The sequence below is a fragment of the Opisthocomus hoazin genome, chromosome 2 (genome assembly GCF_030867145.1).
Source record: "Opisthocomus hoazin isolate bOpiHoa1 chromosome 2, bOpiHoa1.hap1, whole genome shotgun sequence".
Taxonomy (NCBI): Eukaryota; Metazoa; Chordata; class Aves; order Opisthocomiformes; family Opisthocomidae; genus Opisthocomus; species Opisthocomus hoazin.
The window spans coordinates 79,195,674-79,210,605 of NC_134415.1; the positions used below are offsets into that span (position 1 = coordinate 79,195,674).

Below are 14,932 nucleotides of genomic sequence, written 5' to 3' on the forward strand. Positions count from 1 at the left end.
TTCCAAGACTGCTTTGCCACATGTACCAAAGCATGGGAAGGATCAGGAGGTTCACTTAAAACATGCTCTTCTGATTTAAACTAGAAAGGTAACATGTACACGCTTAGAGGATCCCAGTCTGTTAATGTGCTCAGATGACATGCAGCTCAAACAGAACTATATTGTTCTGTTTTGAGGGGGGAAATAGGGCAGGGCATTAGATCTGTTGAACTGGTCAGGACTTGTGCATTTTTTAACTCTGTTCTGGCTTTTGTCGTATGTCTGATCTCTTCTCTTTTAAGGGCAGAAACAGGCATATAAAAACTGGTACTGCTAGAGAGCCATTTGTATCTCACAGGCTCATGGGTAGTAGTCTTGCTTTCACTAGGGCTGAAAAAGTGCTTGTGATTGCTAGAGGGTGTGTTGGAGGGTTCCACAGATTGGGAGGCTGCAGATGAAGTGAAGGCTGACATGTAGCTGGTTTAGTCAGATGGATTTTGTGGTGAAGTATTGGTATAAAAGGGTTTTTTACAGATCAAGTTTTCTGTGAATTTAGTATCATTTCTTAACTATAGGAGACTTGCAAGAACATAGTAGTATCAAAGAAGCAGATGATTTTGAAGAAACCACGAAAGCCACAGAGGGAATAAACTTGGAAGAGGGGACTACTATAAAATCTGCCATCATCCAAAAAAGTAAAAATTATATCTTAGCTATTTTAAGAATGTCATTCCATGCCTTCAGTGTGTGCTGCAAATTAAAAAGTGAAAGATAATTTTTTTTTTCCTCTTTTACACTTGTACGACTATTTTAAATTGTTTCCTTGTTGCTGATACTGTTGTTTTGAGAAACCCAAATAGAAATAGTCAATTTTGTCATTGAAAGCTATTAACCCATTAATACCACTATCATGTACAGTGAAAAAATCCCCACTGACCTTTGTAGGAGCTAAGCATGTATTTTAATGAAAAGTTTGGTATTTTCACTTGCATATCTTTTTATAGCATAAGATTGTTTCAAATAGATAAGGAGAATAAATGTTAATTCACACACAAACAAACAAAACAAGTGAAGAGAGGATCTGAAATCAGGAGTGGGAGTTTCTGCCACTAGAATATGAGAAACTTGAACGTATGCTAAGTTTTAATTAACCTGTTGAAATCTACTTAAACAAAAGAAATATGTTTGTACGCCTGGCATGGTTTATAAATTGTATTTTTTTTCATAGAGAGCAGACTGACATTTCATGTAAACCAAACAAAACAGATTATTAGGTAGATCCAATTAATGGACATTAATGAAATATATTTATAAGGATCTAAAATGGAAATAAAATGCATGTGGATTGTGAGGAGGTTTTTAAAATTTCTTTGTCTTTTTAAAGAAAAACATTTATTCCTTCAATTCTATGCTTCCTTTAATTTATTAAATTCTATATCAGCAAAAGATATTGAAGTGAGCACTAAAGAAAGATCTATTTCTTGAACTGGAGAAGTAGAATATAATGTCTTTAGCTATGATAACTGCAAAATCTGTTTGGTTTTGGGTTGGGTTGGGTTGGGTTGGGTTTTTTTGCAGAATGGAAACACTTGGTAAGATGTTGTCCCTTTCCCGGGGAGCTTGTAACTTCGCAGAAATAACCTGATAATGTGTACATTTGTGCATGTAAATAGTACCAACACAATCAGTGAAAAATCTTGGGATAATTTCAGAAAGTAAATATGGCATTTTTTCCAAATTATACTCTTCACATAGTAGATATTGGAGTTGCTTAAAATAGTTCTTCACCAAATTTTATCAAATTAGTATGTAAACTGTGAACTAAATCTGAGTGTTCCTTAAAAATTTTTTTAACAATTACAGTCCACTTTGTCAGCAATTAATAACATAATATGGATCCAATATGAACATTTTGTGCATCTTAGGGAATGCAGGTTTCTTGCTTGTTGACAATATACTGTCCTGGTCTACGATTTGTATTGCTTTTTAAACTAATTTGGTCAACCTTTTGATTTAGGGATCAAAGAGAAATCAAATCAAAGGAAATTCTCAGATGTTGCAGGTGCCTGATTGTTCTAGTACACAAATGTCATTCTGTTCTTACTGAAATATTTAATTTAGTGGTAGAAATTCCTGTACAGTTCAAAAGGGGGATTTTTGTCATGAGAGAGCAAACCAAGATCTTAAAACTTATCATTATGAAATACCCTCTAGAATTGCATTCAGAAGAACTGATATTTGATTCTTTCTCAATATGATTGTGTAATATTGCTTAAAATTACTGCTGCACTGTAATTATGAAGTGGGTGAATTTAATTGCCTAGCAGTTATTCCTGTCTGGAGGAAATAAGTATTTCAGAATTTTGTGAAGTGCTTTAAAAAATCTGTATTGTTAGGAATGTCAGAGATAACTGCTGACCACCCAGAAGTTCAAGCGATGGTAGAAGAAGCCATAAAAAGTGCATCAGTCTCCGAAGTTACGCTGTCACCTGAAATATATGTTGAAGTACTGGAGAGAGCTATTGCAGAGGTAAAACTACAAGTACTATACAGCAAAGCACTCTTTTTCTAAGGGCAACCTGTAACAGTTTATACATTGCCAATATATATTTTTAATTTTTCCATTTGAAAGATCAGTTTAGTATCATGTAGTCTGAAAGCTTACATAAGACTGAGGAGAGACTGAGCAAGATCATGAAAGACAAATCTATTGAGGACTACTATATATACATACAAAATATTTCTGTCCTGCAAAGTACCTGGGTTATGAATTGTTAAAGACTGGGAGAATTATCTGAGGGAAGTATCACTTTATGCCCGCCCTGTTCTTATAATTTTAGCACTATTAAAGAGCCCAACACCAGATACAAGTGTTTGAAAAGAATTATATGTGACGGTTTATCCAAGAATCTTGAATTGTTTCAAATTTGTTCACTGGTTTGTAACTATTGAAACTGCAATTGAAATTCTTTTTAGGCAACCATAAAAAATCACTGGCACATTAATTTATTTTTATTTAAAATGTTTGTATTTCATTCAGGCATATAAATTTATAAATGTCTTTTATTGACCTGAAATGACAACACGGAAAAATCATAACATTTAGAAAATCATTGGTTTGTGCAGTCTTTTTGAACAGCTCACAGACTATCTTAGTCTTTTTATGTTACTGAACCTGACATTTTATAACAGCTTATGAAGAAGAACAAAGACCGGTTTCCTGGTGCTCCAGAAAAAGGAGGATGGGTAGTGGATAACTACCCTCTGTCAGTAGATCACTGGTCAGCTTTATCAGAAAAAGGACTTTTACCTGACACTGTTGTCTGTCTGAAGGATACAGAAAAAGATGGTTAGTAAGTGCACACTAAGGAAACTTAATATTTTCTTTTTTTCTGTGTTGATATCTATACAAAACACACTTACAAGAAAAACTGGTATTTATGTCCCATTTATAAAGTTTCAGGGGTCTAGAGAAGAAAGAATCCAGTGAATCAACAAGGGTACCCCAAATTACTCACAATTTGGATTAAGGGAATTACACAGTATTGAAAACAGGAATGTTTTACAAAGTCAGTAATTTCATCCTACTTATTACACTGTTTACAGTTTCCTCCTATATACAATCAGCAGTAAATACCACTAGACTCTTGCAGTTTCAGACTTTTGTATTCTGTGTCTGGTTGGCCACCAGCTTGTGATGTGGCTCTTGGTCAAATTTCCCTGCCTGCGCATTTGGGTTTCCCCACTTGCAAAATCAGGTTATAGATATGAACTTTCTCTGCTTGAGGGAAAAGGGGGGGAGAAATAGCTGTACACAGGTGTATCCTGTCCCCATCCTGAAGTCAAAAAGAGTTGATCAACTTCTTATCCAGATTGATACAGTAGCTTAGTACCCATGAATTCAGAGGAAGGGATTTTTACTTTATTGTTTCAAGCAGGAAGGAAGGTTGGTACCAGGCATTAAAAACTGAATAGATTCATACCCTGTTAAAAGTTTTGCCTGCCAAATCAATGTCTTAATGGATTATGCCTGCTTGATTCATACCACGCCACAAGTGTCACTGCCCTGTGGCAATGTTTGACCATTACCTGTTCAACCCAGTCCACTATCAAAAGGTCTTTCAGTAGCAGAAACTGCCCTTCAAGCAAGGAACTCAGAACAGATTTCTTATTAAAAAAAAAAAAAAGAAAGAAGCTTTTCAGAAGCATGTTGTCTGATCAGCTAATCACCCTCACAACTCAGTTACAGTGCCTGAACTACTTGGTCACATAGCTTTGTGAAATTTTGTAACACCTTAAACATCTTGACTAAAAGTCTTCCAGTCCAGCTGGAGCTTGTATACACACTAAATACAGACTGAACATTTCTATAAGAAAGTTCTAGATCCTGTAATTGTTGGAAAAGCATATTTGCTGTTCCTATCATTCAAGAAAACCTCATCTCAGATACTTCCAGAAAGAACTTCAGGACAAATTTCATTTCCATGCCTCATCCTTGCTTCCCAGAAATTTCAAGCATATTGAAATGTTCATGAACCTAGTTTCTGGGACACAGTGCATTGTCCTTTCTTAAAACCATGAAAAGCTCCTTATTCATGTAGTTGGCATGCAGTAATATAATGCTAATACAGTGTACTAAATAACAAACATCAGGAACCAAGCACTAGCCTTTTCTGCAGGGAGAGGACTGAGATTGAGGAGATGCTTTCAGAAGTATGTTAATTTTCTCTTCTCAGAATTTAACTAATTAGTGAATTAATTGGATAAAAGGAATGGTTGTCTCATCGTCCTTGAAAGTCTTTATTCTGGATCAGACACTTTGGGAATAGATAGTTCTTCATGGGAACCATGTTGAAAACTGGTCAATATTAACTGCCCCATTTTTTTATTTGGGGAAGGGAAGAACTTGGGAGTCCACAGCAGAGGCTGTCAAATAAAGACCTCTCTAGGGCTTTCAGATTATGTGCTTCCTTCCTGCAGTGTCAACCTTTCTGCCATTTCCACTAGTTCTCAAAGCCTAGCTCTTGATTACTTGTTCTGATCTGAATAATGTATTTTATACTCTTGGTAACCGATCCTTCCGTGCAATCACCTTCTCTTTCTCTAGTATGATAGATGGCAGATTCTTTAAAGCATAAGTTTAAGCCTTTCCTAGAAGTCAGACAGGTCCTTCATGAAACTTAAATTTTGTACTCACAACCCTGATGGTACCTCTGTTTGAACTAAAACTGTTATCGTTTTTATATCACATAGTGAAAAAAGATTGCTTTCTTAATTGCAGCCCCTTTGGCCTTATGTGTAAGTAGATTTCAGGCTTGGAAGTAAATCCACCATTCCCATTTTTAATGTGTTTGAGATGATAATGAGTCTATACCCTAATTTTATCCCTGGAGCTGTATCAGGCTTTCATATGAGTCAATGGCAATTTATTTTTCTTCAAATTTTCATTCACTGGTGGGAGGAAATGAATTAACATACTTTAAATGATAAAGCATATATTTTTATGGTCTCAGCTTGAAACAAGTCATGCGCAAATTGAATACAGGTCATACTATTTGTAGCTTATCACAACAAATTGAAGTGAAATATAACACTGGCATAGAGATTTTAACAGACTTTCAGTTGCATTAAAACAGCACATCGCAAGTTCTTTCAACCAGAATCAGTTGAGCTACCTACAAACCTGCTCCATTAGCAAGCTAGCTTATTTCTGGTTAATACCAGTAGCAGATATTCTCAGGTCAGCCACTTAAGACTTTGATGATTTATTATCCATTATTCTAAAGGCTTATAGGTCACTTGCTCAATTTGATCAAGTAATACTCAAATCCTTCATCAGATGAAACAATACTGAATCCTTCCAGTGAGGAACATGTGCTGGTACCCAAGGAAGAAAGAATGGTTATAGTACAGTAATTGTGATTCTTTTGGATGTTCTGCATATTATAATTCTGTAATTAAAGCTGCTTCAGTTCAATGTCATTTATACTCTGAATAATGAAGTAAATTAATGCTCTTTGGCATTGCTGCTTTTCATAACACTGTGAGAAAACACACAGATGGAAAAGTGCATGCCTGGGCCACCAGGCAAAGCCACTGAAAACTCTCACAATGTTTTTGCAGAATACCAAGACAGAATTATCTAAAGATGAGTTTACAAACTACATGTTAAAAAAAACCCCTTCATTCACCCTCCTCTTTTCAAAAATATATTCAATTGAAAGTGTTGGTTTAAAATATAAACCATTCACACAAAATTCTTGTCTGCTTCAAATCAACACCAATGTTCCTAACAGTTAAGTAACATGTTTCTCACAGTCCAAATTTAGATAAAAAGACTTTTTATGTCAGTTGATGATAGTGATCATGTGCTATATGGGAAGAACAAGCATGAGTATAGTGAGGTGAAAGAGGCAAGATCATAATATCTGCTATAAGTTTTGACTAGAAGTGTAGCTTTTTGCTTATGGATATGTTTCCTTGAATTTAGCTATGTCGTTTCATTTTGTTCTTTTTTTTTTCATTTGGGCAATTGCATTCACTCTTTATATGATTCCCACTTATTTCTGTTACTTAAATAATAATGTAGTTGTGGAGTTTACATTTTCAGAGCATTTTGAATCATTGCTTTGTAAGCTACTCCCTGAACTATTCTAAACTGGCATAACTCCACTGATGGAAATGGATTTCAGCCACACAGCCATATATCATAAATCTATTTGCCAAAGTAAAAAAGTCAGTAGAGTTCCTAGTAGGAACAGCATATTGTTCATTTCTGTCAACCACCTGTAGCAGTATAGGTACGTACATTCTTTATATTTTTCATTAAGTGTTTTTAATTTGCTTCTTCATAGTTTTCTTCATACACATACAAAGAAAATAAATGCCATGGTAATGCATCATATATGGAACTATAAGATAAATCCTTTCAATGCTGTCTCCCCTTACAGCCTTCATCATAGCTTTCCCATATCCCAGACTCTGTTTATTAGGTGCTTGAAACAGAAAACAAAGCACTAAACCTTAGAAAGCACAATATAATAACATTTCAGTGGTGTATATATATGCCTTTGCTTGCCTTTAAAAAGAAACAGAAAAGTCGTCTAGCATTTATTAAATAATTTTCCTACTCAAATAACGTTAGTTTTATACAGATGCATAAAACTCATTACTGTTGTGTAATTGTACTGCAGGAGTCTGTATACTACGCAGAACATACTTAGCAAATAGGGATGAAATTAATTTTAAGATTTTGAAAAGACTAACAGATGAAGCATTAGAAAAGAAAGAAGAAGAAGAAGAAGTAAGGTAAACTATTCCAAATATCTGAACGTACAAAATAAGCACAAGAAAACACTAGCCTTACTTTGTGTTAAAGGTGTCAGTGCATTTATCAACACAAATGTACTAAAAAAGTACATTAAGACTACTTGTGATGTATAGGAAATAATCCAATATGTGTTAACTTTGAGGAATATCTCATTTAGATCAGGAAATATGGTGGCAGAAGATTCTCTTGGTAAATGCATTAGCCTTTCGTTAGTCTAGCCTTTTGATTCAATGAGACAGTAACATTTTAGATGATAAAATATGTTTTTTTGTACAATTCAAATTATATTTCAATTCCCAACAGTATATTTCCACATCTTTACATTTAATATATCTGCAACGTGCTTCAGTAGTATTTATATGAGTCTTAAGATGAATAATCTTTTACTTACAGAGTAGAAATGCAAGAAATGCGGACATCAGAGGAAGAGCAATCTCTAGAGGCTGCTGAGGAGAAAGGTGAAAGCGTATATTATTTGACTTCTGTTTTATCTAATTATGTGTTTCAGATCATTTAGCAATTTTGATTTTATGCAGATTTTACAGTTTTGATTTCCTTTTAACATTCAGCATCTAGAAAAGTTACTTTATATTACTGTCTCTGCTTCCTTCACTGATTCAGGCACTGTTTTCTATGTGTCATTCTTATTGGATGTTACACAATAGAGATGTGTATGAAATCAGCCAGCATAGTTACGGTTTTCAATAAATCTGAAGGGTGGGACTCTCTATCTCCTCTAGTAACTTTTCTAAGTGGGTTATTAACTGTATTGAAACTTTCTACTCATCAAAAAATCTGTATCCCCTTACAAGTTGAAAACATTGTTAGAACTTAGCCAACAGCTAATAAGAAAATTGCAGAACTGTCTGATTTTCTGTTCTTCCTCCAAGAAGCTCAGCCTGAAGCAACTAAAGAGGAATGGAAATTATTTCAGCAGTGGCTCTCTTAACATACATTATGAATTGCTGAATCCAGCAGCCCACTAGAGGTGAGGCTGTTGCGGCTCTGTGTCCCTGGGACCATGCAGTAATGAGTCACAGAATCATAGAATCATAGGTTGGAAAAGACCTCTAAGATCATCAAGTCTGACCATCAACCCAACACCACCATGCCTACTAAACCATATCCCAAAGTGCCACATCTACATGTTTTTTAAACACCTCCAAGGATGGGGACTCCACCAGTTCCCTAGGCAGCCTATTCCAATGTCTGACCACTCTTTCACTAAAGAAATTTTTCCTAATATCTAGTCTAAACCTCCCCTGACGCAACTCGAGGCCATTGTCTCTCATCCTATTGCTAGTTAGTTGGGAGAAGACACCAACACCTGCCTCACTACAGTCTCTTTTCAGGTAGTTGTAGAAAGCGATAAGGTCTCCCTGAGCCTCCTTTTCTCCAGACTGATCAACCCCAGTTCCCTCAGCCGCTCCTCATAAGACCTGTTCTCTAGGCCCCTCACCAGCTTCGCTGCACTTCTCTGGAAGACTCAATGTCTTTCTCGTAGTGAGGGGCCCAAAACTGAACACGGTATTCGAGGTGGAGCCTCACCAGTGCTGAGTACAGGGGCACGATCACCTCCCTCCTCCTGCTGGCCACACTATCCCTGGCAGAAGCCAGGATGCCGTTGGCCTTCTTGGCCACCTGGGCACACTGCTGGCTCATGTTCAGCCGGCTGTCAAACAACACCCCAAGGTCCTTTTCTGCCGGGCAGCTTTCCAGCCACTGCTCCCCAAGCCTTCAGCATTGCATGGGGTTGTTGTGACCAAAGTGCAGGACCCAGCATCTGGCCTTGTTGAACCTCATACAGTTGGCCTTGGCCCATCAATCCAGCCTGTCCAGATCCCTCTGCAGAGCCTTCCTACACTCAAGCAGATCGACACTCCCGCCCAACTTGGTGTTGTCTGCAAACTTACTGAGGCAGCACTCAATCCCCTCATCCAGATCATTGATAAAGATGTTAAACAAGACCGGACCCAGAACTTAGCCCTGGGGAACATCACTTGTGACCAGCCACCAGCTGGATTTAACTCCATTCACTACTACTCCCTGCTCAGCCATTCAGCCAGTTCTTTATCCAGTGAAGAGTACACCCATCCAAACCATGGGCAGCTAGTTTCTCCAGGAGGATGTTGTGGGGAACAGTGTCAAAGGCCTTACTAAAGTCCAGGTAGATGACATCCACAGCCTTTCCCTCATACATTAGGCAGGTCACCTGGTCATAGAAGGAAGTCAGAACCCATGCTGTCTGTGCCTGATCCCCTGGCTGTCCTTCACATGCCCAGTGAGTGCACTCAGGATGAATCACTCCATAATCTTGCCCGGCACCTAGGTCAGGCTGACAGGCCTGTAGTTCCCGGGATCTTCCTTGCTGGGATTCTTGTAGATGGGTGTTGCACTGGCAATCCTCCAGTCATCTGGGACCTCCCCTGTTAGCCAGGACTGCTGATAGATGATGAAGAGTGGCTTGACCAGCTCCTCCACCAGTTCCCTCAGCACTGTTGGGTGGATCCCATCCAGCCCCATAGACTTGTAAGTGTCCAGGTGGCACAGCAGGTCATTAACTGCTTCCTCCTGGATTATGGGAGGTTTATTCTGCTCTCCTTCTCTATCTTCCAGCACTGGGGGCTGACTACCCTGGGAATAGCCAGTCTGACTACTGAAGACTGAGGCAAAGAAGGCATTAAATACCTCAGCCTTTTCCTCATCCTTGTTGGAAATATTCTCCCTCTCATCCAATAAGGGATGGAGATTCTCCTTGGCCCTCTTTTTGTTGTTGATGTATTTGTAAAAAAATTTTTTGTTGTCCCTTACAACAGTGGCTAGCCTGAGTTCTAGCTGGGCTTTTGCCTTTCTAATTTCCTCTCTGCGGGACCTAACAAGATCCCTGTACTCCTCTTGCGTCGCCTGCCCTTTCTCTATAAGTGGCAGACCCTCCTTTTTTTTCCTGACTCCCACCAAGAGCTCCCTGTTCAGCCAAGCCAGTCGTCTTCCTCACCGGTTCATCTTGCGGCCCATGGGGACAGCCTGCTCCAGCGCCGTTAAGACTTCCTCCTTGAACAATGTCCAGCCTTAGAATCATAGAAAGTTTTGGGTTGGAAGGGACCCCTAGAGGTCATCTAGTCCAACCCCCCCGCAGCGAGCAGGGACACCACTAACTAGATCAGGTTGCTCAGAGCCCTGTCCAACCTGGTCTTGAATGTTTCCAGGGATGGGGCCTCCACTACCTCTCTGGGCAACCCGTTCCAGTGTTTCACAACCCTCATTGTAAAGAATTTCTTCCTTATATCCAGCCTAAACCTACCCTGTTTTAGTTTAAAACCATTACCCCTTGTCCTGTCACTGTTGTCCCCATCTTTCCTATAGGCTCCCTTTAAGTACTGAAAGGCTGCAATCAGATCTCCCCGCAGCCTTCTCTTCTCCAGGCTGAACAAGCCCAACTCTCTCAGCCTGTCTTCATAGGAGAGGTGCTCCAGCCCTCGGATCATTTTTGTAGCCCTCCTTTGGACCCGCTCCAACAGTTCCCTGTCCTTCTTATGCTGAGGGCTCCAGAGCTGAACGTAGTACTCCAGGTGAGGTCTCACCAGAGCAGAGTAGAGGGGCAGAATCGCCTCTCTCGACCTGCTGGCCACGCTTCTCTTGATGCAGCCCAGGACACGGTTGGCCCTCTGGGCTGCCAGCGCACATTGCCGGCTCATGTCCAGCCTTTCGTCTATCAGTACCCCCAAGTCCCTGTCAGCAGGGCTGCTCTCGATCCTTTCATCCCCCAGCCTGTACTGGTACCGGGGATTACCCCGACCCAGGTGTAGGACCTTGCACTTGGCCTTGTTGAACCTCATGAGGTTCACACAGGCCCACCTCTCCAGCTTGTCCAGGTCCCTCTGGATGGCATCCCGTCCTTCTGGTGTCTCAACCATTCCTTCCTGGACTCCTTTGCCCTTCAGGACTCTCTCCCAGGGGACCCTCTCAACCAGCATCCTGAACAAGCTAAAGTCTGCCCTCCGAAAGTCCATGGTGGTGGTTTTGCTGGCCCCCCTCGACTTCACCATGAACCGAGCTCCATCATTTTATGGTCTGAGCATGTACTCCCTGTTCCTCTTTCATCCTTTTCTTACTCTATTATCCATGCTAATCCCCAATCCACTTTGATCCCTCCTTCTCCTTGCCTTCAATCCTTCTTAGAAATGCCTCATATTACAAGTCTCTCACAATCCAAAACTGCTTTTCCTGGCATCCCCTGATGAATTTCATACCCTATCTGCAGTAATCTCCCTCAGCCAGGGAGACCATCTCTGATTCATCTCAATAGACCTCACATCCAGACAATGCCTTCATCATCCTCTGTTGATGACCCTGAGGGGAGCCAAGTCAAGGTTATGTTTGTCCTGACTAGGTTATTGGGGTTCCTCCACCTGTCGTTGTTCATCTCCTCCATTGTGATTATGGAGATTAGCCTTTAATAACATAACCTGACAACATAGAAAATAATGGAATTATGTGGATTACACGAGGTTTCTACTCTAATAAAAATATTAACAAAATATTTTGGGTAAAAACTTTCTTACTTTGCTTCTTTCTATATTGACAGAACCGCACACTATTTTTGTTTAGTCATACTTTATTTCCTGTAAATATTCTACTTCTATATCAGAATTGTGCTATACTTTGTTTCCAGCAATGAAAATAGAATTGTCCTGGGCAAGAGTGAATAATCTGGGAGGAGTGAGATTTTGGGGGCATGGCAACTGTCACAAACAGGCTGGATTTTTGCACCTCAGACAATTCTGTCAGTTGGGTCAAGGTTTAGAATTAACTCCAGTTAGTTTCAACGTTTTTAAACCTCAATAGTCAAAAAAGTTGCAGGGTTGTACTTTCCTTTTTACCTTCTTCAATCACTGCCTACTTTTTCAGAAGAATGTTGCTGTCTGATTTGGCTCTGCTGTCAAGATGAAGTACCATGCATGAGTATCTGTCTCTAAGAACTAAGCTGGAGACTTTAGAGTATTTTCTTCCTCTGCTATGGGATCTCCAGGTTTCACCATCATAGACTAAATTACCACCTACGGCCTGGAGCTGAAATTAAAAATTCAAGCACATTAATTCCCACTTTCTTTTTTCTCTCAGCAGTGGGTGACTAGCACTGTCTTCCTTTCAAATAGAATATACTGGTTTCTGTAGAAAAATATTATGGCGAAGCGTAAGTTCTGTATTGTCAGTATGTCTTACATACACTTTCTTTCATTAGCCAGTCTGGCATTTATTTTACTTATATATAATAAAGGCTATGTCATAAAGATAGTATGAGATAGACTGAATATGATAACACGCTTTTAATTTTTAATTAGGTAATATTTCACTTACTCTGAAAAAAATACTCTAGCTTTGTAGGGTTCTTTCAATTACATATAAACTTTTAAAAAATTCTACATTATAACTTTTTATAGTTTCTGATAAAGCACATTGCTCTTCTCCAAAGTGAATGAGTTCTAAAGTATTAAATATAAAGGGTTCTACACAGATATTCTATTATTTCTGTCTCAGACAACAAAGTTCATCTTAGTTTTGAATACCTAACTCATTTTGATCTGAGTACATCAAAAAAACAATTATTAATGGTAGAAGTAATAATGTCATGTACACATTTGTGCTCTTAACACGTGATAAGTCCTTGCTCAGAGAAAATGTTTTCCTACGCCTACATTTGATTTCAGTAATCAAATACTGACTCACCAAAACACTTCAGTCATGCTGCTCTGAGCCTGACATCTATTTTATTTCACGTGTAGTGCCATCAGCACACTGACTGCAGCTTTTCTTCCATGTGACATGTCTGTACAAAAATATAAATTAATTACATATTCACAGTTTTGTCTTTTTTTTACATAGCAGGTATGGTATAAAAAAACACCTCAAAAAATTACTCCAGACTCCCAATCATGCTCTTTTTACGTCTCGTATAAATAAATGTGCATTTCAATAATTGCAATTTTTATTACCTCAGTGGGACACTGAAGTAACTGGGCTTGCTTCAGGTCTGAACATATTCAAATTATAATATCATTTGTGTTTAAAAGGAAAAAATGGTTCCAGTAATGAGCAAGGTACTTACACATGTCTTAATAAGAGTGAAAGTAAATGGAGAAGGAGGCTTTGAGTAGACTTAACAAATGTATTTAAGTGAGTTAGGAAGCTAAGTTCAATGCTGAAAATGTCTGTTGAAGGTATACAAAACAGTTTACATCGTAACTCTTGCTTGTAGTGTCTAGCTGAAAATTATAGACCCCCATCTTTTTTTATGTCCCTTGACACAATTATTCTGATCTTAAATTATTTTCAGGAATTTCTTACTGTATTTAAGCATTTTTGCAGCAGCTTCGGATGACTATGGATTTATTTATACTAGGAGACAGCTATATGACTTCATGAGAATATATTTCAGGCATTGTAGAAGAGTTATACAGCTTCAGATAGATCTGTGAGTTCATTCCAATCTTTCTGAGGTAAAATTTGGCATGTTTCTTTCCTGCCACATTTCAGCAATAAAATATCCCATACAACTGATCTTATCCACGAAGCAAACTTGTCATGGTTCAAGACTTTATTTTCTGTACTTTATTTGTCAGCCCTGCTTTTCTGCCAGAGATTACCCTCTTCCTGTAGGAAACTCAACTGGAGCACATGTGTGCCTATGCCTCAGTCACCGTAGCTCAGGGTGGTGCATTAGTACAACCCCATCTTCCTGATGTCTCTTCTGCTACTCTTGCTATTTGGGCAGAAGCTCTTGCAAGAAATAAATGGGGAGCTGGAGCTGATAATTCCAGCCATCACTTCCTGTGCTTGTCCTTCACAGCTGTTAATATCAATATTCATTACAAACTCTTTAATATTGATCCCAACCCCACACTTTCTCATATTACAGAAGGTGGAGGGTTGAATCAATGCCCATTTCTTTAGCTTTTTTTTTAATGTTCTTGCTTTTCTATTTTTATCATTGTGTTAAATTCAGTAAGATATTTTAAACAACAAAAAATAAATATAATGATAATTAAACCTGTACATGATAGCACATTTACTCTTTAGTCTTTGAAGAGAAATGCTTTTTGGAATCAATTGTAATTATAATACTTACCAGGCAGTTGATGTGTGCTCAGTCGTACAGCCTCTAAATATATTTCCTTTGTTTTTCTTTGCTGGCTCGCATCCTGATTTGTTTTTTTTCTACCTCTAACTGGAGGCTTTTTTAGTGAGAGAGTTTGAACAAGGACAGTTTATTAATCTGCAGACAAGGGACAGCAAATTATTTGTACCACAAACTTCAAAGCAATCTGTAGTGGTATTAACTTCACAGTTTGTTCAGTCTTTGAAAGTTGCATGATCTTCAAAGCCACTTTCTCCCCTCCTTCATAAGCCAGATATGGTAATTACATTCTAATACATTTAACCACAGCATTTTAGGCAGAGAAATTTCAAAATTTGAAACAGAAAGGTTATGAACAACTTTCTTGATTAGATCCCAAATACCTTCAGTTCTTAAATTTTTTAGTCTCTCATTCAGAGAAATAAAGGCTAAGGGATATTGATTTAGTACCACTATGCATGCCTTTGCAGAAAAAAAAGAACAAAAGC

General features: G+C 38.5%; 1 protein-coding gene across 1 annotated transcript in view; it reads left to right on the plus strand.

Moving 5' to 3' along the window:
- The window catches only part of AK9 (adenylate kinase 9), a 79,974-nt gene that overhangs the window by 23,484 nt on the left and 41,558 nt on the right, over positions 1–14,932 (plus strand). The window contains exons 15-19 of the mRNA XM_075414232.1: positions 555–674; positions 2,376–2,509; positions 3,172–3,328; positions 7,173–7,287; positions 7,703–7,767. Coding sequence (XP_075270347.1) covers positions 555–674; positions 2,376–2,509; positions 3,172–3,328; positions 7,173–7,287; positions 7,703–7,767 — 591 coding nt within the window. The remainder of the gene's footprint in view (positions 1–554; positions 675–2,375; positions 2,510–3,171; positions 3,329–7,172; positions 7,288–7,702; positions 7,768–14,932) is intronic.